Source organism: Biomphalaria glabrata, chromosome 18 (assembly GCF_947242115.1).
Source record: "Biomphalaria glabrata chromosome 18, xgBioGlab47.1, whole genome shotgun sequence".
Classification (NCBI taxonomy): Eukaryota; Metazoa; Mollusca; class Gastropoda; family Planorbidae; genus Biomphalaria; species Biomphalaria glabrata.
Window position 1 is genome coordinate 14,724,808 of NC_074728.1, and position 22,532 is coordinate 14,747,339.

The 22,532-nt window shown below is 34.4% G+C and overlaps 1 protein-coding gene across 10 annotated transcripts in view; it reads left to right on the plus strand.

The window, feature by feature from the left end:
- Positions 1-22,532, plus strand: part of LOC106061632 (atrial natriuretic peptide receptor 1-like) — a 637,794-nt gene that overhangs the window by 505,344 nt on the left and 109,918 nt on the right. For all 10 annotated transcript variants that reach the window (XM_056017419.1, XM_056017421.1, XM_056017420.1 and 7 more), the window contains 3 exons: positions 16,532-16,670; positions 21,729-21,813; positions 22,028-22,151. In XM_056017419.1, the coding sequence (XP_055873394.1) occupies positions 16,532-16,670; positions 21,729-21,813; positions 22,028-22,151 (348 nt within the window). The remainder of the gene's footprint in view (positions 1-16,531; positions 16,671-21,728; positions 21,814-22,027; positions 22,152-22,532) is intronic.

The following is a 22,532-nucleotide window of genomic DNA, read 5'->3' on the forward strand; positions in this document are numbered from 1 at the left end:
TCAGAAAGGTGATGCCATTCTGGTCTTTGTCCGTCTTCCTTCATAAGCAGAATGGGAGCCAGGTCTTCATCTTTTAACTGGTCTTCTCGGATTCTTTCGTCGGACCATGACCCGGAAGCTTGTATCCCAAGATGTCGACAATCAATGATAACTTCCTTTTCTTCAACCTTGCTGCAGTGTTTACATTCCATTCTGCAAGGTCGTCGAAACAGCGCGTCAGCATTTTGGTGAGTTTGTCCTTTTCGGTGCTGTGTCTCGAAGTCATAAGTTTGCAAACGTTCAATCCACCTGGCGACTTGTCCTTCTGGACTTTTAAATGACAAAAGCCATTGTAGAGCAGCGTGATCTGTCCTAATGATAAATTTTTGCCCATATAAGTATTTGTGAAAATGTTGTATGGCATCCACAACTGCCAGTAGCTCACGTCTTGTAACACAATAGTTTCTCTCGGCTTTAGACAAGCTCCGACTAAAGTAAGCTATAACCCTCTCAGTTCCATCTACCTTTTGGGATAAGACAGCGCCTATTCCGGTATTGCTCGCATCGGTGTCAAGTATGAACGTCTCGCCTGGTATCGGGTAGAGACTGTAGCAATTCGGAGGCTTTTCCTCTTAGGGATAACACAAGGGCTGTTGCTTTCTCCTCCTCACTGTTCCATTTGTTAACTTTGGCTGCTGCGTCAAATTGCTTCTTGTATACTGACCAGGACACGGAACCATCAAATACGGGGGGCTTCATTTTCCCGGAGACTTCAGGTACAAATGACGTCATATCTGCTTCTGGTACATTTGTGTGCTTGCGTTGGACTTGTATCTTCATTTCGTCGATGGCCTTCTCCACTGCGTCGACCCTCTGATTCATCTGCTCGTCAATGTTGGTGATTCTCTCCTCCACAGCATGTATGCGTTGGTTCATTGCCAATAACTCCGTTTTGATTCCCGAGTCCATCGTGCCTATCTTGGTGTCCATGGCATCTATCTTGTAATTGATCTGTTCCAGCAAATCCGGTTCGACTTCAAAAAGATATGTGTCCGGATCTTCTTTTTCCTTCACCAGTTTTTCCCGAAGGCGTGCTTGTAAGGTTTCTTTGTTGCCGTTCGTCTTCAGGCCTCGACCACGGAGCTCTTCCTTCAGTTCCTTCACAAGGAGTTGGTCTAACGTTTTCGTAGTAGCCATAGCGGATCCGTTCCTATCCGATACGATCCGATCCCACTTCTGACACCAGTGTTACGAATCTCGCTATCCAGGCTCTCTGCAAACTGCACCACACGACACCACCAACTGAAAGAACTTGACAACTCAGGGCTTCAAATAACGTAATAGTTTAATGTCAACAAATAACAGCCAATACTGTACAATTGGCAGCATGTAACACAAGACTGTACAAATATTTCTCCGTTAATCGCCGTATCAACTCTTGCACTGGTCTCTCTGTCTCTTCTCGGACTTGTACTGAGCCGTCGTAACGAACCGTAGCTCGAGAAGTTGTCTTCCCCCGTCTTTGATACCTTCGCCCTTTATATAGGGTCCCTGCTGGCCTTCTAGAATCGGGCAGAACGTCGCTCGACCATTCTGGGTGGTCATATGACTACATCCTTCGTGACGCTCCTGAGCTCTGTTCACAACGACAATCCTACTCGAACCTTCATGTTGATACTCGTCTCGGCTGACCGTCGTAACTCGTCACGGTTGACCGCTCGTCTAGCGCTGGCCTGTGGCGATTTGCGTCGGCTGACTACACACACACCACTACCCCCATCCAAGCCACCACTAGGTTTATAACAATATATATATATATATATATATATATATATATATATATATATATATATATATATATATATATATATATATATATATATATATATACATAAGGATTAAAGGCGCATTTATTTTTGTTTTGTCTGTCAGTCTATCTGTTCGTCATGTTAATAGCGAAAAAAAGACTAAAAGCTATTGCAAATCTGATTTAAAAATTTAATTTCACTTCCGAAACATCGCAAATGTTTTAATTTTTTATTATAGATTGTTCCGGATGTTTGTATATTTATAGTGAGAGAAAATATGAATTCCATATTAATCAAATACCGTTAATTAAATTTTTGGAATGTTCTAGTATGAAAATTAGATGTATCATAGTCTTGAGGAGAGATTTTCAAACCATACTTTGGTGTTTGGAAGTTTTTTTTCTTAATAATCGAAATATAATACTAACGGAAATTAGATTTTCTAACGTTTTAGTGTAGCGTAAGAGAGAAATGCTTTTGTTTTTACACAAATAAAGTTACAATATTTTTCATAAAAAATCCGGAACAACCAATTTTCATAAATGAGAAGAAAATTATTTGTTGTATTTATTAGAAGAGGGATTTCAAAGAGTTATTTGGCGTTAGTAGATATTTCATATAAAATTCGGAACATTTTTGCAAAGATTTGTAAGAAAATTAAAGTAATGTGACCTAAACTTTTCAAGCCGCATCACATGGTGAAAATATATTTTACATATTTCTTCTAGTTTTCGAGATCTGATTGTGACAGACGGACATTTTGAAAAACCTAATAGCGGCTTTTTCCCTTACTGGGGCCACTAAAAATAGACAATAATCATTTCTAGTAAATTACTTACTTATTTTAAAATCCTGAACAACATATTGTCGATATTTAAAAAAAAAATCATTTGACATAAATTTGTTTTAAGATGAAATTACGAACAATTTGATATCGATAAATAAACTATAGTGACGTATTGTCAATGAATATAAGTGTACTATTAGTCCATTATGCGATTTCAAACAATCATTTGACATAATTTATTTTTTATAAAACATAATCCGGAGATATTCATTTAGCATTTATATGCTATTTACATTAAAAAACCAGAAAAACATAATTATGATCATGTGGTTTTGCAATGTTTAAGCATGGAAATTAAAGAAACATTTGTTGGCATTGATTTCTTTTTCACAAAACATCCGGAACAATCTATTATAGATACTTAAAACTATTGCAATATTTCTGAAGGAACATTAAAGGTTAAATCAGATTTCAATAGCCTTTAGTGTTGTTATATTTTTAAATCTAAACGTGACGGACAGACCGACCAACTGACAAAACGCACAAAAATAAGCGTTTTTAATTCTGACAGGGGCACTAAACAAAAAATAAAAAACTTTGAGGGAACTGATTAGTACTATGTCTTGCCGCTGCTTGTCGCGCTACTGCTCGAAAGTCGCTGCATAACAAGTCCATTTTTAAAAATGTGCGTAATATTTACTTACAAAGTGCATTCTTAGCCTATATGAACAAACAAATTTTTTTCTTTTAATTTTAGCAGCTAGTTGACCAGAAAAAACACAATTAACTAATATTTATATTTGTTATGAACATTTCTTGTACATTATATAGGTATATTTCACTTGATGATACTGAAAATATACAAACAAATTGCTCTTCTTTGTTAACATATTGTAACATTACATCCCTTACATTTATGTAATTGTTTTAGAATTGGTGTATTTTTATGATAAAAAAACGCTTGCATAATTAATTTTAAAAACTAAACGGTTTGCTTTTAGAAAACCAAAAGTAGCCGTTGCACCTGAACTTTCAAGCCGCATCGCATGGTGAAATAATATTTTTCATTTTTCTAGTAGTTTTTGAGATCTGAGTGTGACAGACGGACATTTTGCACAAACCTAATAGCGGCTTTTCTCCTTACGGAGTCCGCTGGAAAGAGAAATCTAAGATTCTGACTTCGATATAAATGTATTTAAATAGGGAGACAAGAATGTTTATAGTCAGTGTGCATTGTACATTAATTTAATACTTGAAATGAGGATATATTCAATCAGGTTATTTATAGAGTGTGTCTTAATCTTGTCTTCTTTTCTTATCAATTAAAGACGTTCCTTCAAAAGAGAAGATTATTACGTACTAGGCGTATTTATGAAATAAATTAGTCGTGCATGTCAATTACAAGTATTTATTGTTCTTTATTCTACAAGTGCATATTTTTCCAGCACTGATGCGGACAAAGCCGTTATCTTTCGATTTAAGTTTCTTTTCGTCTTCTGCGCCTGTCTTCAACAATGGTTTTTCTTTGGATCTCAAATATGTGTCCAGCGAATTTAGTGAGAGCTTTTCAACTGTCTCTTTCAGGGGTCATTTCAGAGCAGGCATTTAGGGCGCAGTCATCAGCAAATAGCAAGTCCCTGATTACTGCTGAATTTGTTTTTGATTTTGCTATGAGCCGCCTCGGGTTGAATAGGCCACCATCAAATCTGTATGTTGTATTTATCCCGATGTTTTCTCTATCTGTGAATGCATCTGTCAGCATAGCAGAGAACATGATACTGAACAGTGTAGGTGCTTAGACACAGCCTTGTTTTACCCCGTTTGATACTTTGAAGGGCTCTGATGGTTCTCCACTTGCATCGTCAGTGACTTCTCAAGAGCATGCTCAGACTTTGGCCTTACCATTAACACAAATAAGACTGAAGTCTTATATTTACCTGCTCCTGGGAAAGTCTACTCGAATCCAAGCATCAAGATAAATGAGCATTTTATAAACGCAGTTGACAGGTTCACGTATCTTGGCAGCACACTCTCCAGAAACGGAAAGATTGATAATGAAATGGACCTGCGTATCGCCAAGGCCAATGCATTTCATTTTTCTAGGCCAATGCAGACTAACAAAAAATGTCTGGAACAGACGTGGTATCACTACCAATACAAAGCTAGGGTCTATAGCCGTCATCCTCCCTACACTGCTCTATGCCTCAGAAACATGGACAGTGTACAGAAAACATGCAAAGAAACCGAATCACTTCCACATGACATGTCTAAGAAAAATACTGAATGTCAAATTGCAAGACAAAATACCAGAAACTGAAGTCCTTCGAAGAGCAGGTCTGCAAAGCATCCATACAGCCCTGATGCAGTCTCGGCTGCGATGGGCAGGACACGTCTGCAGAATGGAAGACCACCGCATCCCTAAACGACTCTTGTATGGCCAACTAAGCGAAGGAAAGAGCTCGCAAGGTGGTCAAAGAAAGCGCTTCAGGGACACCCTCAAAGCTTCTCTGAAGGCGTTTAGCATAGACACGCCACATGGGAGACAGAGGCACATGACAGAGCATCATGGCGTCGCGCTGTGAAAACTGGCGCACAGGTTGCTGAGTAAAAGAGAACCACGATGGCAGAAGAAAAACGCCAGAGAAGAAAAGCAAGGACCATGACACTAGCTACAGCTGGAATAACCTGCCCAGTGTGCAGCAGAACATCCCGGGCTCACATATGTCTCACCAGCCACATGAGGAGGCACCAAACCCCAGTGCAAAGCCCTCAGCCGCCTGGATGACAAAGTGGTCATCATCGAACCACGATGGAAGATATATATATATATATATATATATATATATATATATATATATATATATATATATATATATTGTAATAACTTAAGTGAGGCAACTCAACGAGGACATTGACGTTTATTTACACGGATACATGACAAACACAAAGGACATCTGCCTTGAGCACAGCATCTCCATATTGGCTCTCTCTTGGGCGGAAATCGTTAGTCCTAATGTCAACATCCGACTTGTTTAGTCACAGATAGTGCGCACCTTCTTTCTGCACTATCTTGGATGGCGGTGCGCATGGCAAAGTCATAACAATAAATAAATAAATAAATATATATATATATATATATATATATATATATATATATATATATATATATATATATATATATATATATATATATATATATATCAATATATATATATATATATATATATATATATATATATATTCAGGAGTCATTTAAAGCCAGCTACTTTCCTAGATGCCAGTGAAGCGAAATGGCGCCTAATTTGATCTTTAAGCGCTTATGGGAAAAATAATGTTTGGATAGTCAAGTGAAACACTGCATTCATACGTAATCTTCAGCGAAATCGACGACATTGTCATTATAATTATTATTATACATATCAAGTTTGTATTATTAAATTACTTAATTACATTTATTATTATTGATATTATTATTATTATCCATATCAAGTTTGTATGATTAAATTACTTAATTAAATTTGTTTGTTTTTTAATCGTTTTAGATTGTTCTCTATTGTTACTTGGTAGATATACATCTAGAATCACTTTAAACTAAGATGTAAAGATGTTGTGAATCTGTTCTTCAGCCAGAAGATTGTTCGACGACATTGTCATTATAATTAATTATTATTGGTATTATTATTATACATATCAAGTTTGTATGATTAAATTACTTAATTACATTTATTATAATTATTATTGATATTATTATTATCCATATCAAGTTTGTATGATTAAATTACTCAATTAAATTTTTTTTTTATCGTGTTACGATAGTTTTTATTTATTGTTAGTAAGAATCACTTTAAACTAAAGATGTTAAGATGTTGCGAATATGTTCTTCAGCCAGAAGATTGTTCAGGTTTGTGTATGAAAATATTTGTAGGCTCTTCAAGAAGACGCTGAATACAATTTCAGACCTTTCGTATTTTCTATTTTGATTTTGTGTCAATCTTGATTGGTAACCGATCATTGCAGTGGCATCTTGAGAAATTGTGTGATGGTAAAAAGTGTTTGTAATGGGTAAACCTACACAATTCCGGACTAACTATTTTTTCCATACACTAACTATTGAGATTTTTTTACAATTATGCTGGAGGGCGTAAATTGATTGAAGGGTGTTTCGGGACATTCCTTTTTGGATTTTTCAATTGAGAGATTAAAGATTGTTTTCTTTTTGTGTTTGTGTATCAGTTTATGTCAATTCAATTGGAGTATTATAAAGTATTTCTTTTACCGGGATTATTGACTTATTACAACTGGATTGTGCCTCTGTGAGAAGACTGCAATCCGAGTGATAGCGGCGCCCAGGAAATAGGTGTTTTTTTTTTTGTTTGTTTCATCCCACATCATAACAAATGGTGTCGAAGCAGGATATCGACTACTCTACTTACCAACATGTCTACTTCTAAAGGCTTACATGAGCACCAGATTAACTAAATCCGTAAGGAGTTAAAGAGGCGGGACATTGTAGCGTCAGGACACAAAGAAGCCATCGTTAGCCACCTGAGAGATTCCTTGAAATAAGACGTGTTTGACCCTGGCATTTACGAGTTTAAGATAAGACTGATCTCGGCAGAATGTTGTAAAGAGGAACTTCTATTGTTAATGCGAAAGACTGCGACTGGTCTGAAAACAGATCAGGAGGAATTCAGAAGTAAGCTAAGGGATGAAATCGCCTCAGGGAATTTGCAGCTTACAGTACAGATGGAGCCAATGATTAAAGTCCTTTAGCGATGAGGTGCAAGCATTCAGAGTTGAGCTGGGCAAATTTCAACGCATTAAAAATAAATTCAGGATCGAGCAAAGCAATTTGAAAAGTCAAGCCACCTATTTCTGATGATACAGTTTCGTGGACAGTATATAATAAAACAATATGAGGCGGCTGCAAAAGTGAACAACTGGAGTATGCAGTGGCGTCACTAGGGGAATGCGGTCCGCACTAGGTGACAAATGCACTCTGTGAATCACTGAAAATTAAAAAAACGAGTGTTATTCACAATTAATAAATAGATCTTTATACTTTTTTTTTTCATTTCGACTAAACATATTTTAATTTTTTATGAAATTCTATCAAAATGTTTAAAATGTTATATCATACTAAATATATCAAAGAAAACGTGAAACTTTACCATCAGATGTATACCAGCTGCATGCATGTATTTTAACACTTCCTAGATTCGAAAAAATGTTTTAATCGGATCTATTGAATTTTAGCTAGCACCGTAATATCAGAATGCCAGCCAATAGTCACTGTTTAACAAATGACGACATCCTTCAGGCATTATTGAAATCTCACATATAATTAATGTACATTTTCTAGAATTGGAAAGTAAATAAGTGACCATTGAGATTTCTGAAGATGATGATGTTATTTCATTTTTCTGTAAAAAAGCTCAAGCAAAGATGAAGGCAATCAATGTTACAATGTGTCAATCGAATGATATACTTTAATATTATGGGAGATTTTTCTTCTTGGCTAATGCCAAGAATAGTTCTGATGCTTCCTAATGGGGATAATATAGTCACTTAATAGCAAAAAAAAAAACTGTATTTTTTTGTTGTCGACTATTTTCAACTGATTGTATAGAAATGAAATATAAAGAATTTGTAATTTGTTTTAATGTGTGGTTGAAATTAGGTCCGCTATTGGAATATTAAAAGACGTAAGAAGAATTCATTTGGATTGGAAAATTGGAAATACAATGGACAAGAAAGTCATTGCTATGATTGATGTAAAGAATAAAAACACTGGAAGGATATATTGCACGGACTATATTGCACGGACTGTTTCTATAAAAGCAGAATATTTGACATTTTTTGAACCATATTTACGAGTCTTTATTGAATAAAGAATTTCCATGAGATAATGAAAATTTTATGTAGATAAAACCCATAGCTGAAAGTATATGTTAAAAAGTTTATAAATGTTTTTAGCAAACAACGTAAAAGTCATTCTGACTGTAAGCACCTTTGTATTTTGTTTGACAACACACATAACATAGCAAACTTGACATAGCACACCTAACATAGCATACACTGATCAGATTCAGAAGTTATACGATTTTAAGGAAGACATAAAAAGCTGAGGAAATCAATTCTTAAAATGTCTAGAAAAGAATAAGCCTTAATTTATATGTGGAGCTAAAAGATATAAAAATGCAGCTTCAATGTCTAGAACCATGAGGAGTATAAAAATTTAGTAAGAATCAACAGAAAAGCTATTTAATAGATGTGTATTTAATTAATTCAATAATCTATGTGGTCAATATTCCTTTTCACAATATTCTTTTTGCCTAGCATTATTTAATACGATTGAAATACTTTTTTCTTTCTGAAATTCTAGTCACTAGAGGCGCAGCTTAAGATCTTTTATTTTATCTATCTTTACTTTATTTTTTTTTGTTTGGGGGGGGGGGAGAAGTAGTAGAAGGCCAAAAATACACAATGTTAGAAAGTTACAAAGTGTTACAAAAAAAAGCACTGTGATTTATTAGAAAAAAATACAAAAAAATCAAGAAGAACATATCAGGTGAGCAATCAAAAGATGCCGTACTCACTATTTAATTTTTATATACATTGATCTTTTTAACTCCGAGCTTCAACTCCAACTGGAAGCAATCATTGATGTAGCAGATAAATTCAGAGCAATCCAAACGAAAAATTCTTTAGTTCAACAACCGACGAAGTTTTGTAGAAGATTGTAGATGTCAGTTTAAAATATTAGCGTATAAAAACCGCCGTATATGATGATTTTTGAATTGGCGAAGTGGAATGCTTATATCTATTACCACTTCCGGCAATAACAACCTTGCTAATTCAACCCAGTCTTATTGAAAATAATGTAATTCGTGAAATGAGTGGCTATTCTCTAAAAACAGCTAGTGGAGAACTTTTGCCAATTTTAGGACAGACAGCTGTAATGTTTAAGATAGCAAACCAATCTTTTAGTCATGAATTCTTGGTAACGAATATCATGGATGAGTGTATTCTGGGACTAGACTTCATGCAGTTACTTGGATCTCTTCTTGAACATTGGGGGAATGGCACAGTGCAATATGGAAATCTCTAAATTCCATTGCTTGAAACGAAATGAAATAAAAACAAATAAGGAGGGTCTTGATAATAAAATACGCCAGCATACCTGCAGAGCCTGAAGCCATTCTATGGGGCACAATAGTCGGTAACGATCCTGTGTCTATCACTAACTTCATAGATCACTCAAAGGTAACAAGCCTGTTGGGAGAATATTTGTTGTTAACAAAGAAGACCTGTTGGTATTGTTATGAAACTTGACGTTCTAGCTAGCTAGTGCTAGTGCCTTGTCATGTGATTCTCGAGTTTAAATACCTTGGTACTATCCTAGACAATAAACTAAATTTTACTGCAAATACCTATTATATCACCAAAAAAGGGCAGCAAAGATTACGACTACTAAGAAAACTGTCCTCGTTTAATGTTAGCGAAAAGGCCTTGGCTATGTTTTATCACGCTCACATCTGCAATATTTTAAGTTTCAATATCACTGCCTGGTATGGTAATCTGAGCATTAAAAATAAAAATAAACTTAATAGAATCCTAAATGCTGCTGGCAAAATCATTGGCAAAAAACAAACCCCATTTGGGCAGTTGTTTGAGACAAACATCTATAAAAAAGCTAACAAGATCCTCGAAATAAAGAATCACCCTTTGTGTCAGGATTTTGTGATTTTACCATCACAAAAGAGATACAAGACACCGATAGCAAAGACAAACAGACACAAACACTCTTTTGTTCCCCTGGCAATCAAATCATTAAATAAGAACAATCTGGTATAAACTTTGTCACATGTAAATTATGAGTGAGTCTGGTGTGAATGTACACTTTGGTTTCTTATAGTTATAATGTTTTTTGTTTGGTGTAATGCACAAATTGTAAGACAAATTTCCTTACGGATAATAAAGATTATTATTATTATTATTATTATTGGATGCTTGGCTATGTGGGTGAGATTCTGTCGGAGGAAGAGTATATTAAGGCTGCTGCTGTGTTTAAGGACATCATGCCTGACAGTGAAAATAAACGCGGCCAGATATATTAGGTAAACTCATAGAAGACAGGCAATATTAGACCAATTCGACAACCATTAGCGGCGACATTTAAGAGATTGATGGAACACGCTTTCTGGGCCCTAAATTGGAATGCTTGCTTTGTTTACTTAGATAACATTTTTGTCATTGGAAAGACATATGAGGAGCACATACGTAACTTGAGGGAAATGATGTATCGTATTCGAAGTGCTGGAATGAGATCAATTCAAAGAAGTGCCCATTCCTTGAGAGGGAAATAATGATCTGGGACATATTGTATCCCAAGACGAAGTAGTGCACCTGGATCTGTTGCACCGTACTGTGGAAAAGAAAGAAAAACAGAGTCAGTTTGGAACCCACAGACATAGGGAGGGAGCAGCGTTGTAAATCTGCCCCCCCCCCCCCCCCCGATTAACCATTTTTGTCCACGTTCGATTTTTCAAAATCTATGCTAGAGGGCGTAAAATGATCTCTGAAGTGTGTTAGTGTGGCGCTAGCAGGGTGATGCAAGGTGTTGGTGCAAGGTGTTGGTGCAAGGTGTTGAATATGTTAATCGTTACGAATTGTTTTCATTTGCATATAATTATATTGATTATTATATGTAGTTAATAATTCAGAAAAGATGAATGTTGTTAGTTTTTTAGCCTCGGAGGAGAAATCCTTGCCAGCTGTCTTTCGATGTGATAAATGTGAAATTTTCTTTGAACGAAGTGAAAAATGCAGTCCTATTTCTGAATGTATTTATGTCTTGCGGTCGGTGTTAGCGCTCGAAAATAGCAGGTTACACACGCCCACCAGTTTACGATGGCAGAAGATATAAGAGTCAAGACGTTGATTTGAATGAAAGGAGCACTGGCGCCAGCTAGAAACAAAGAATACGAGCAGCAGCATCATGAATGCATTTGCTCATTTGCTGGGTATTTTGGTGACGAAACTTTAGATATATGAGACACTTGACAATGCCGAGGAGCTTTTCAGTGATAGCATCTTGAGTTAGGCGAGACTGCTGGCAGACAAATTTGATGTTGAGTTGTTGATGCCGAGAATTATCAGTCGACAATAACACAGAGCAAAAATCACATTTTTTGGATTTCGGATGTTATAACATTACATTCCATTGTAAAAAATGTAAAGTTCCCCTTTCAGACCTTGTGGTCTATAGGGCAGATGATGTAAAAGTCATCTGATTCTGTGGCCTACGTTTATCAACGACCAACTGCCTTTACTTTTCCCCAACTAATGTCAGGTACCCATTAGAGCTGGGTGGACTCAGAAGTACCCAAGGATCCCGAAATAAAAATCCCAGTCTTTACCAGGATTCAAACCCGGGACCCCCGATTCAGAAGCCAAGCGCTTTACCGCTCAACCACCGTGCCTCCTTACCTTTCACAACTTGATTGTTTATTTTCTTCTTTAACGTCTCGCTTTTGGAGCATTAATAATGTTCAGTTCAACCTCTTTCGTCTTCATCCAGAAAAGATGCTAGAGCTGGAACGTGAAGAAGAATCTCAGCTCTTTGCATAATAAGCATTCATCACCAGCTTGTTCGTCGCGACAAGAAGCAATTCACTTTATATCGTTATATCGTAAGGGGATTCGTTTCTTTAATATTCTCCATAACAAGAATGTTTGAAGCTACAACATTGAGCAATATGTGGTAACTTGCACCCTCTGCAAAAAATCCTACGGGCGCCCATGGTTAAGGGACATTACTTTTTTTTTTGAATTGAGAGATTGAGGGTCCTTTTTTTTGTGTGTGTTAATTCGATTACGAGTATTGTAAAGTGTTTCTTTTAACTCATCACAACTTCGGCGAAACGTTTGCAATCAGAGTGATAGCGGCGTGTTGAAAATCGGTGAGTTCTTATATTTCATTGTTTTAACTAACGTCCTAAAATAAGATAATCAATATGATGATGATTAAAGTAGTTTCACGTAACAATAAATTGTTTTGACGCAAATTTGGTTTTGCTTTGATTAGAACAACAATATCTCAATTAAGCTCAAGAAACGAAATATTGCAAATTTTCCTTTTCTATACAGTCTGTCTCCTTGGTGATTCTACCTGGATTTCAGTGTCAACAGGTAGAGATGGGTTGTCCCGGTTTTCAAGAGGGATAAATTATCGCCAGAACAGACCTAACGTATTGGTTTACTTAAGGCTTGTATTAATTATATGCCTCAACGCACCTCTGCTTGGAAGATTTGAACACAGTCACGTGGCCAGACAACAGCAGGTGACATTACAGGAAACAAGTTCTAACTAATACCAGGAATTCACTTGAATTACATTACATGAACTTTAAAATAATTCGTCGTGTATAAATCTTTGAGTGCGGCGCGGAGCTTTTGGCTTTGATAGAAACCAAATAATTGTTTCCTCCCCGGTGAGGTGGAAATTATAGACAGTCAGGACGACAGCGACCTCGGAAGTCTTTATCGCACTCTGTATTGTGTTCAGTGTTAATGTAACCCTTTTTCTGGCAACAAATGGTAGTTGGACTTCACATTATTCGCTCTGCAATATAAATAAAAACTTTTGGCTCCAGTGAAGCTGATATTGTGGAACATTCAATTATGACGACTGCGCCGTCAGAAGTCTTTGTCACTTTGTTTTATTGTTCTTTGTGTTGAATATGCGATTGATATAACTAGAAAAATTACTGAATTAAAAAAAAATTAGATAGGGTATAAATAAGAAGAGAAAACACTCAGCTAGAACTGTACGCCATAAATGGGTAATATAGGATACCCAATCAATGTATGAAAACTATAAAAATACAAAAAAATATAATTCTGTAAATCAAGTAAACAAAAGAAACAGTTTTATTTTAAAAATATTTTTCTGTTAAAAAGTCAATAAAAAAAAGTGGCTGTGTAAAGTTGAACCGTGCGCGCACCGGAGCTGACGAGAAAAAATTCAATGAAGAAACATCTCTTCGTCAAATACAAATACTTCAATTCAGAACTTGGAAAAGCTATTCACAAATAATTACAATGATATACTGTGATAGAATAAAACACAAATTATATTTCTACTAGTTTAAATGATCTACACAATAATATGATCATTTCATCTTCCTTTGAGTTCCACCACGAGACTGGCGGTAATATCTAGAATCTTTCAGAGCTTTGTGCGTTTGCCATGTGACTAATATCTCTTTTCCGCTTGGTTAATTAATCTGACCAATAAATACAGCTCAACTTACAATAATTAATATTTCTAACCAATCACATTTATTCCAAAACAGAAGGTTTGCTGCGTGCTTGGTATTCCCCGAGCTAGCTGGAATCTAGCCGACAGACCTTGGGCTAAATATAGATACAGCGTACGTGACAATAATATTAAGATAAAATTAGATTTTGTAACCTTTAAGGAAGAAAATTAATTGTAGTATAAGATAGAAGTGCGATTTAAAATAAATAGAGTTAAAATGTTTTTCATAAAAATCTGGAACAACCAATTTTTGTAAACGAGAAGAAGATTATTTGTTTTATTTGTTAGACGAGGGATTTTAAACAATTATTTGGCGTTAGTGGATTTTATTTTTCTACTAAAATTCGGAACAATTTTGGCGAGGATTCGTAAGATTATTAATGTTATGAAGGTCGATTTCTTTTTCAAAACTAACGTATGTCCATTCTTTACCGATTAAAAAACTTTTTCTATGTTTCAGCAAGAAAATTAAATGTAAAATAATTCTATCAAACCTAATATTGGCTTTTCCCCTTACGGAGCCACTAAAAGTGATTTTCAATAATCGTTTCTAGTAAATTACTTTCTTAATTTAAAATCCTTAACAACCTATTGTCGATACTTTTGAAAAAAGCGTCATTTGACATACATTTATTTTAAGTTGAAAATACGGAACGATTTGATATCGATAATTAAACTATAGTAACGTATTGTCAAAGACTATAAGTGTAATGTAAGTCAATGATGCGATTTCAAACAATTATTTCACATAATTTATTTTATATAACAATTTCAGGATCAACTTTATAGTTAATGAAATATAAGCCCATATGGAGATTTTCATTTAGCATTTATATGCTATTTACATTTTAAAAAAATCGGAACAACAAATGATTAATCAAGTGTTTTGCAACCTTTAAGCATGGGAATTAAATATAAATTAGAAGAGCAAACAGACATTCGTTGACATTGATTTGTTTTTACAAAACCATCCGGAACAATATATTATAGATAGTTAAAACTATAGAGATGTTTCTAAAGGAACATTAAAGGTTAAATCCGATTTTCAATTGCTTTTAATGTTATTGTTTTTTTTTTATCTAAACGTGACGAACAGACCGACCAACAGACAAAATGCACAAATATAAGCGACTTTTATCCTGATGGGGCACTAAACAAAAAATAAATAAAATCTGCTTATTTAGAAATTTTTAGTTCATTAGTTTTGCTCCTTTGTGTGTGTTGCGACGTTACGCTACTGCACGAAAGGCGCTGCATAAAATGTCCATTTTAAAATATGTGCATGATATTTACATACAAAGTGCATTATTAGCCTTTATAAACAAACACAAATGTTTTCTTTTAATTTTAGCCGCTAGTTGACCAGAAAAAACACATTTAACTAATATTTATATTTGTTGTAAACATTTCTTGTACATTTTATAAATATATTTCAATTAATGATACTGAAAATACACATAAATTGTTCATGTTTGTTAGCATATTGTAACATTGCCTCCCTTACATTTACGTAATTGTTTTAGAATTGGTGTAATTTTATGAAAAAATCGCTTGCATAATAAATTTTATAATTTAAACGGTTTGCTTTTAGAAAACTAAAAGTAGCCGTTGCACCTAAACTTTTCAAGCCGCATCGCATGGTGAAATAATATTTTTGATATCTCTTCTAGTTTTCGAGATCTGAGTGTGACAGACGGACAATTTGCACAAACCTAATAGCGGCTTTTCCCCTTATGGGGGCCGCTAAAAAAATGACTGCCGGATCCAATCGTGACTCCGTGACCTATGTCGAAGGCGCCGATCCAATGGCAAGTTCATGCAAATTAATTGCAATGACGTTTTATTTTCCTTTTTAATTTTGAAAACGACACTCATTGACAGCATGTGTGCGTTATCATCTGCAATGAGGTAGCCATCTCTTCTTCAGCGGGCATTCTACCAACTAAGCAAACAGATCCTTACAAACAACCTTTTTTGGCAAAAGGAAAGATGAACTTTTGAATTTTGCAATCAATGGTCTGAAAAAAGCAAAGTATGCCTTACAAGTGTTTGTTGTTGTTTTTTTTTTTTTTTTGTGTGGAAAACCAAGGTGCTAATGTGATTAGGGTTCTGCTACCCTTCGGTTCGAGGTAACTATACGAGAAGACCTTTTTTCCATGACAATTATAAAGACGAAACAAACTTAAAGCACGATCTGTTGGTCTCATAGAACTTTTTCCACGGGACCTGGTTTAAAAAAAACAAATGTACTAAACACAGTAGTTAAAGTGCGAAACCGTATACATGTGATAATGTATTTTGGATATGGACAAAGTTGTTAAAATTATTATAGTGGCCGAGCTTGTCATGAAATAGTCGCACATGTGAATTTTTGGTGCTTGGGCTTTTTTTAAAACGATTCTTTGATAAATTAAGTTTAATTAGATAAATTGATCTTCCTTATTGATTTAATGATTTAAATGAATTTTTCTTCAAGGGAACACAGGCTTCATTGACAGTTTCCGAGTGCTACTTGTTCGACAAAGTTTGAAAAGCAATGCTGTTATATTGTCTATAGCTCTATTCCTTTTTCATTTCCAATTTATTTTATCAGCATTTTTGCAGTCATTATATTTTTATTTCCATAATTAGGTCGTCGCCAATTATTTTGGAAATAAGAGAATCTACGAACCAGTGCCGAATAAAACTATCCATTGGGCTGGGGGTAGGTTGACTCCGCCTCCTGACACTCCGACTTGCGGTTTTGACGGCTCCAAGTGCCCTCCAGAAGGTACATTTTTTTCATTTAATACATTTAGTTATTTCTACTCAGTAGTAATGTCACTACTTTGGTGACTGGATGAGTGGCTGAAAGGCATCAATGAAATTCGGGTTCGAATCCAGACACGAGCTAAGTTTTATTAGCTGAGCATGCATGCTCCCATCCTCGTCGTCCTACGGGAGGTTTGGACTAGGAAGTAAACTATCTTCAACTCCGAAGGAACATCCGAAACATGTAAAACAAACAAACAAACACCCGGGACCGTAGAGATAATAAGTTCAGCACGCTAACAGCACGACCAGGCATTGGTCTTAACTTAATAATAAACTGATAGCCTTTTACTGATAAAGAGATATATTACACATTACAGCATGACATCTATCGGATATGTACAATATGTCAGACGAGCGATTTTAGATAATCTTTCAGCATTAATTTGTAAGTAAAAAACAAAAAAAAAGAAAAGAACATATATATCGTGCTTGTACTTCGATGTCTCAGCACAGTTAGGCCTATCAACAGAGATATCGTCATTTTCATTTAAATGGAACTAGAATGAGGATGTAGATCTACCTAAATTAAACTTCTGATTTAGCTCTTAAGATCTATATCTACTAGATCTAGATGTAAAATATACATTTGGAATAATGTAGCTGTAATTTAGATAAGATTTATGTAAATATGTAAAAATAAATATGCTAGAAAATCTATCTATAGACTGAATGCAACATTAAATTTAAAAATAGTAGATTAGTTTTAGTATATTGCAATATTGATCAAGACGTTTGGAAATCAAAATCTACACTTTAAGACTAGAAATTGAAATTCTACATCTTGATCTAGTCTATATCAGTCTAAACGAGATCTAGAAATTCTAGATCTAGACTCTAAAATGATTTTAATTAGAATATAAATCCAGATCTAGATACACTGTAATAAAAATCTAGATCTAGTTTTAAAAATTTAGAGTAGATCTAAATCAAGATATCATTCCTTTTTTGAACACGAGTCACATAACGAGGCTTAATAAACATTACTATACCGAGTTCTTTTAGCATTTCATTTGAAGAATTAATTCCATATGACGTCAAAGGAAAAAAAAAAACACTACGTCACACGGCCTAGACTAAAAAACGGCTTCATCAATACGAGCTATTTATCGAGTGTTCATAGACATTGGTGCACCGAGTGCGTTCTTTTAGCGGTTCCCGGTCACTTCATCCCCGGTCACTTCATCCCCGGTCACTTCATCCCCGGTCACTTCATCCCCGGTCATTTCATCCCCGGTCATTTCATCCCCGGTCACTTCATCCCCGGTCACTTCATCCCCGGTCATTTCATCCCCTGGTCACTTCATCCCCTGGTCACTTCATCCCCCGGTCACTTCATCCCCGGTCATTTCATCCCCTGGTCACTTCATCCCCGGTCATTTCATCCCCTGATATTTTCATCATCTGATCATTTTTATCTAACAAATTGTAATTTTAAAAATTATGAAATGAGCAATATTTAATGTATTCATTTTTATTTAAATGACAAAATAGTAACACGTTAATGTTTAAAAGGAATTAAAGCAAAACTTCTACATGCGACATGATATCCCGAGGATGGGTGAACTTCGCCTTCATTAGAAATAAATAACAAACTTATTTCAAGTCTAGAAATGACTCGCCCATTTTCAAGAAAGAGCGATTGAAAAATCAAATAAAGTGAAACATGGTCGTACTTCCACCACAGCTTGGCCTTTGATGATAAGTTATCAGCGGCACGGTCATAATTATTGTAATCGCACTTCTATCTCTCAAAAGATTTCCACTACTTGCACCACACCTTGGCCTTTGATGATAAGTATCAGCGGCATGATCATAATTGTTCTAATCGCACTTCTATCTCTCAAATTATTTTTTACTACTTCCACCAAACCTTGACCTTCGATCCGGAAAATATTATGATATTACAACCCACACATCCAATAGAAGCGCTATAGCTAAGTACACACCCAGATTTACAATATAATATAAGATTTCTCATTAAGAAAACAAAGTGGAACAGGAAACACTATAAACGCATTAGTAACAAAATGTCAAAAAGCATTTTACATAATCATATTTATATATAAAATATTTAATTGGGGATGAAATGACTGGGGATGAAGTGACCGGGGGATGAAGTGACCAGGGGATGAAGTGACCAGGGGATGAAATGACCGGGGATGAAGTGACCGGGGATGAAATGACCGGGGATGAAGTGACCGGGGATGAAGTGACCGGGGATGAAGTGACCGGTCACCCTTTTAGCATTACATTTAAAGAATCCATTTGTATGACGTCAAAAACACATTTCATTACCTCACAATAGGCTAATACCAAAAAAAAATGTCTTTATTAACAAGAGATATTTAACGAAAGTTCATAGACATTGGTGCACTAAGTTCTAATAGAATTTATTTAAAGAGGATCAAAGCCGCATTGTTTTTGCGTTTTGTCCGTCAGTCGGTCTGTCCGTCATCTTAATATAAAAAAACAACTAAAAGCTATTAAAAATTTGATTAACCTTTATTTTACGTTTTGAAACATCACAATAAATTTAAGTATGAGCACAATAGATTTAAGTTTATATAATTGATTGTTCCGGATGTTTGCATAAATAGTAAAAGAAAATTCCAGATAAATGTAATAACGTCAATTAATTTTTTTGGAAGGTCTCGTAGAAAAATTAGATGAACTACAGCCTTTTGAAGAGATTTTCATACCTTACTTTGGTGTTTGGAAGTTGTTATCCTTAAAAATAGGAAATTAAAATTAACGATAATAAGATTTTGTAATGTTTTAGCTAGAAAATTAAATGTACTGTAAGAGAGAAGTGAGTTAAAATATTTTTCATAAAAATCCGAAACAACATTTTTTCGTAAATGAAAAGATTATTTGTAATATTAATTAGCAGAGGGAGTTCAAACAGTTATTTGGCGTTAAAAGATTTTTAAATAAAATTTGGAAATTTTTGGCGAAGATTTGTAAGAAAATGTAAGTAATGTAAGTCGATTTCTTTTCAAAACTAAATCCGGAACATTCTTTATCGATTAAAAAACTTTAATGTTATTTTTCAGCAAGAAAATTGAATGTCTAAAAAGTGATTTTCAATAATCGTTTCTAGTAAATTACTTTCTTTTTTTAAAGCCCTGAACAACCTATTGTCAATATTTTTAAAATTTGATTAAAGATGAAAATACGGAACAATTTGATATCGATAATCAAATTATAGTGACGCATTGTCAAAGAATATAAGTGTAATACTAGTCAATTATGAGATTTCAAACAATCATTTGACATAATTCATTTTTTATAAAACAATATCCGGAACATTTTTACACTTAATGAAATATAAGTTAGTATAGAGATTTTGATTTAGCATTTATATGCTATTAACATAAAAAGACGGAATATATTATTGATAATTTGCTTTTGCAACGTTTAAGCATGGAAATTTAATGTAATATAGGTTAGAAGAGCAAACAAACATTCGTTGGCGCTAATTAGTTTTGCACACAAAAAATTCCGAACATTCTATTATAGATACTTAAAACTATTGAGATGTTACGGGAGGAACATTAAAGGGTAAATCAGACTTTCAATAGCTTTTAGGATTATTTTTTTATCTAAACGTCACGGACAGACCTTCCAACAGACAAAACGCACAAAAATAAGCCTCTTTTATTCTGATGGGGGCACTAAACAAAAAATAAATAAAATCTGGTCATTTCTTTTAATTTTGAGGGAACTGATAGCACCATGTTTTGTAGATACTTGTCATTCATACTGCACGAATGTCGCTGCATAAAAAGTCCATTTTAACAAATGTGCGTGATATTTACATACAAAGTGCATTCTTATTCTTTATAAACAAACATAAAAGTTTTCGCTTAATTTTAGCAGCTAGTTGACCAGAAAAAATACAATTAACTAATATTTATATTTGTTGTGAACATTTCTTGTACATTTTGAAAGCATACTAGACTTACTGAAAATATACAATGTATTGTCTTTCTTTGTTAACATGTGTGACATTGCCTCCCTTACATTTACGTAATTGTTTTAAAATTGGTGTATTTACGTGAAAAAAAATCGCTTGAATAATTAATATTATTAACTAAACGGTTTGCTTTTAGAAAACCAAAAGTAGCCGTTGTACCTAAACCTATTAAGCCGCATTGCATGGTAAAATAATATTTTTCATTTCTCTTCTAGTTTTTGAGATCTGAGTGTGACAGACGGACAGACGGACATTTTGCACAAACCTTATAGCGGCTTTTTCCCCTTACGGGGGCCGCTAAAAAAGCATTTATAAAAATTATATTTAAAAAATAGAGGGATCGCTTGAAATTTGAACTCTTGGCTAAAGCCTTCTCGGGATTCTCAAGCCAAACCAAACACTATAATTATCAAACTATATTATAGGAAGATGTAAGATACAGGTCTTTCGAACATGCAAAAAACATGGTATTAGAATGTATTTTCGTTGAATGAAAAAACTATGATTATGTACTTTGGCACGCCGAATTATTTATTATTCTCTAATAATAATACGTTAGGGATACACACAACATGATGACAACTACACTCTTAGGTGGTCCTGTGCAGCCATAGGTTGATGAGCAATGCTAATCTAAAAACAAGTTTTGATATTTTAAACATGGACCCTAAAGAAAACATTTTATTACTACAGTGATTTTAGTTGTTTTTCTTTGACATGTGAATATGGATAGGGTTCAAATAAAGCACTACGTCTACCCTACGGTTACAAAAAAAATGTGAAACTTTCAAGTGTGGATTCACAAACTATGAACTAAAATAAACACAAACTGTCTATTAAATCTTTGTTTAATTTGTATAAGAATAAGTGCATGTGAACTCTAGTAAGTAAAACACACACACACACAAACGCAGATATACATTTTTCTCTCGAAAATGTATCGAAATAAAAGTATTGGTAACTGTTGGAATTTATAACTAAATTCATAGTCAACATCTGTTTTCAACATTTAATTCATAATTTATGTTTATGTTTTAGAACCGTTTCCAGAATATGGTATTGTCATTATAGTCTTGGGCTCCATACTACTCATTGTACTGATTACTGTATTCTTCATTTACAGGTAATTATAATAGATTGAAAAGACTTAATTTTTATTTTGGAATATGTGAATCTCTATGCTTCTATACACTGTCTATACAAAACAATATTTTGACTGTTGCAGTTCAGTAGATACCATTAGAATAAAGAGAGTAAACTATTAAATATTATTATAAAAACCGAATTAAACTTCATTATTTTCTAAATGGTCAGATTTGTATGGCTTTAAATTTCAGGCACATCAAACTCGAAGCAGAACTCGCAGAAATGAATTGGAGAGTTCGGTGGGAGGACATTCTCTTTGGTGCCCCTGAGAAAAATAAAAAACTTGAAAGACAAGGAAGTCGGCTGAGCTTAAGGGTTAGTTTTACATAACAGTTTAGATCAGTGGCATAGCGACCATAGCTACAAGGATTTATTGAACGTGGGCCCATGACCAATAGTGACCCACAGAAACCCTTGAAAAAAAAAAGTGTTCTTAAAAGGAACTTTTGTAATTATATGATAAACAAAACAAGAAAAAAAAATATATAAGCGTATATTATGTGCAATTGTATCAATTAGTTTGAATCAGTCATGTTATTAAATTTCTAACAGATCTAGACAAACAATAATGTGCAATTAGAAATATTTTTACCAACAGTTTTGGTTTAAAGCAATTTCATGTTTTTACCAATTCTTTGGCAACACCCTCTCCAAATTTAACGATTCCTCAGAGTACAAGCAACTCACTCATATATG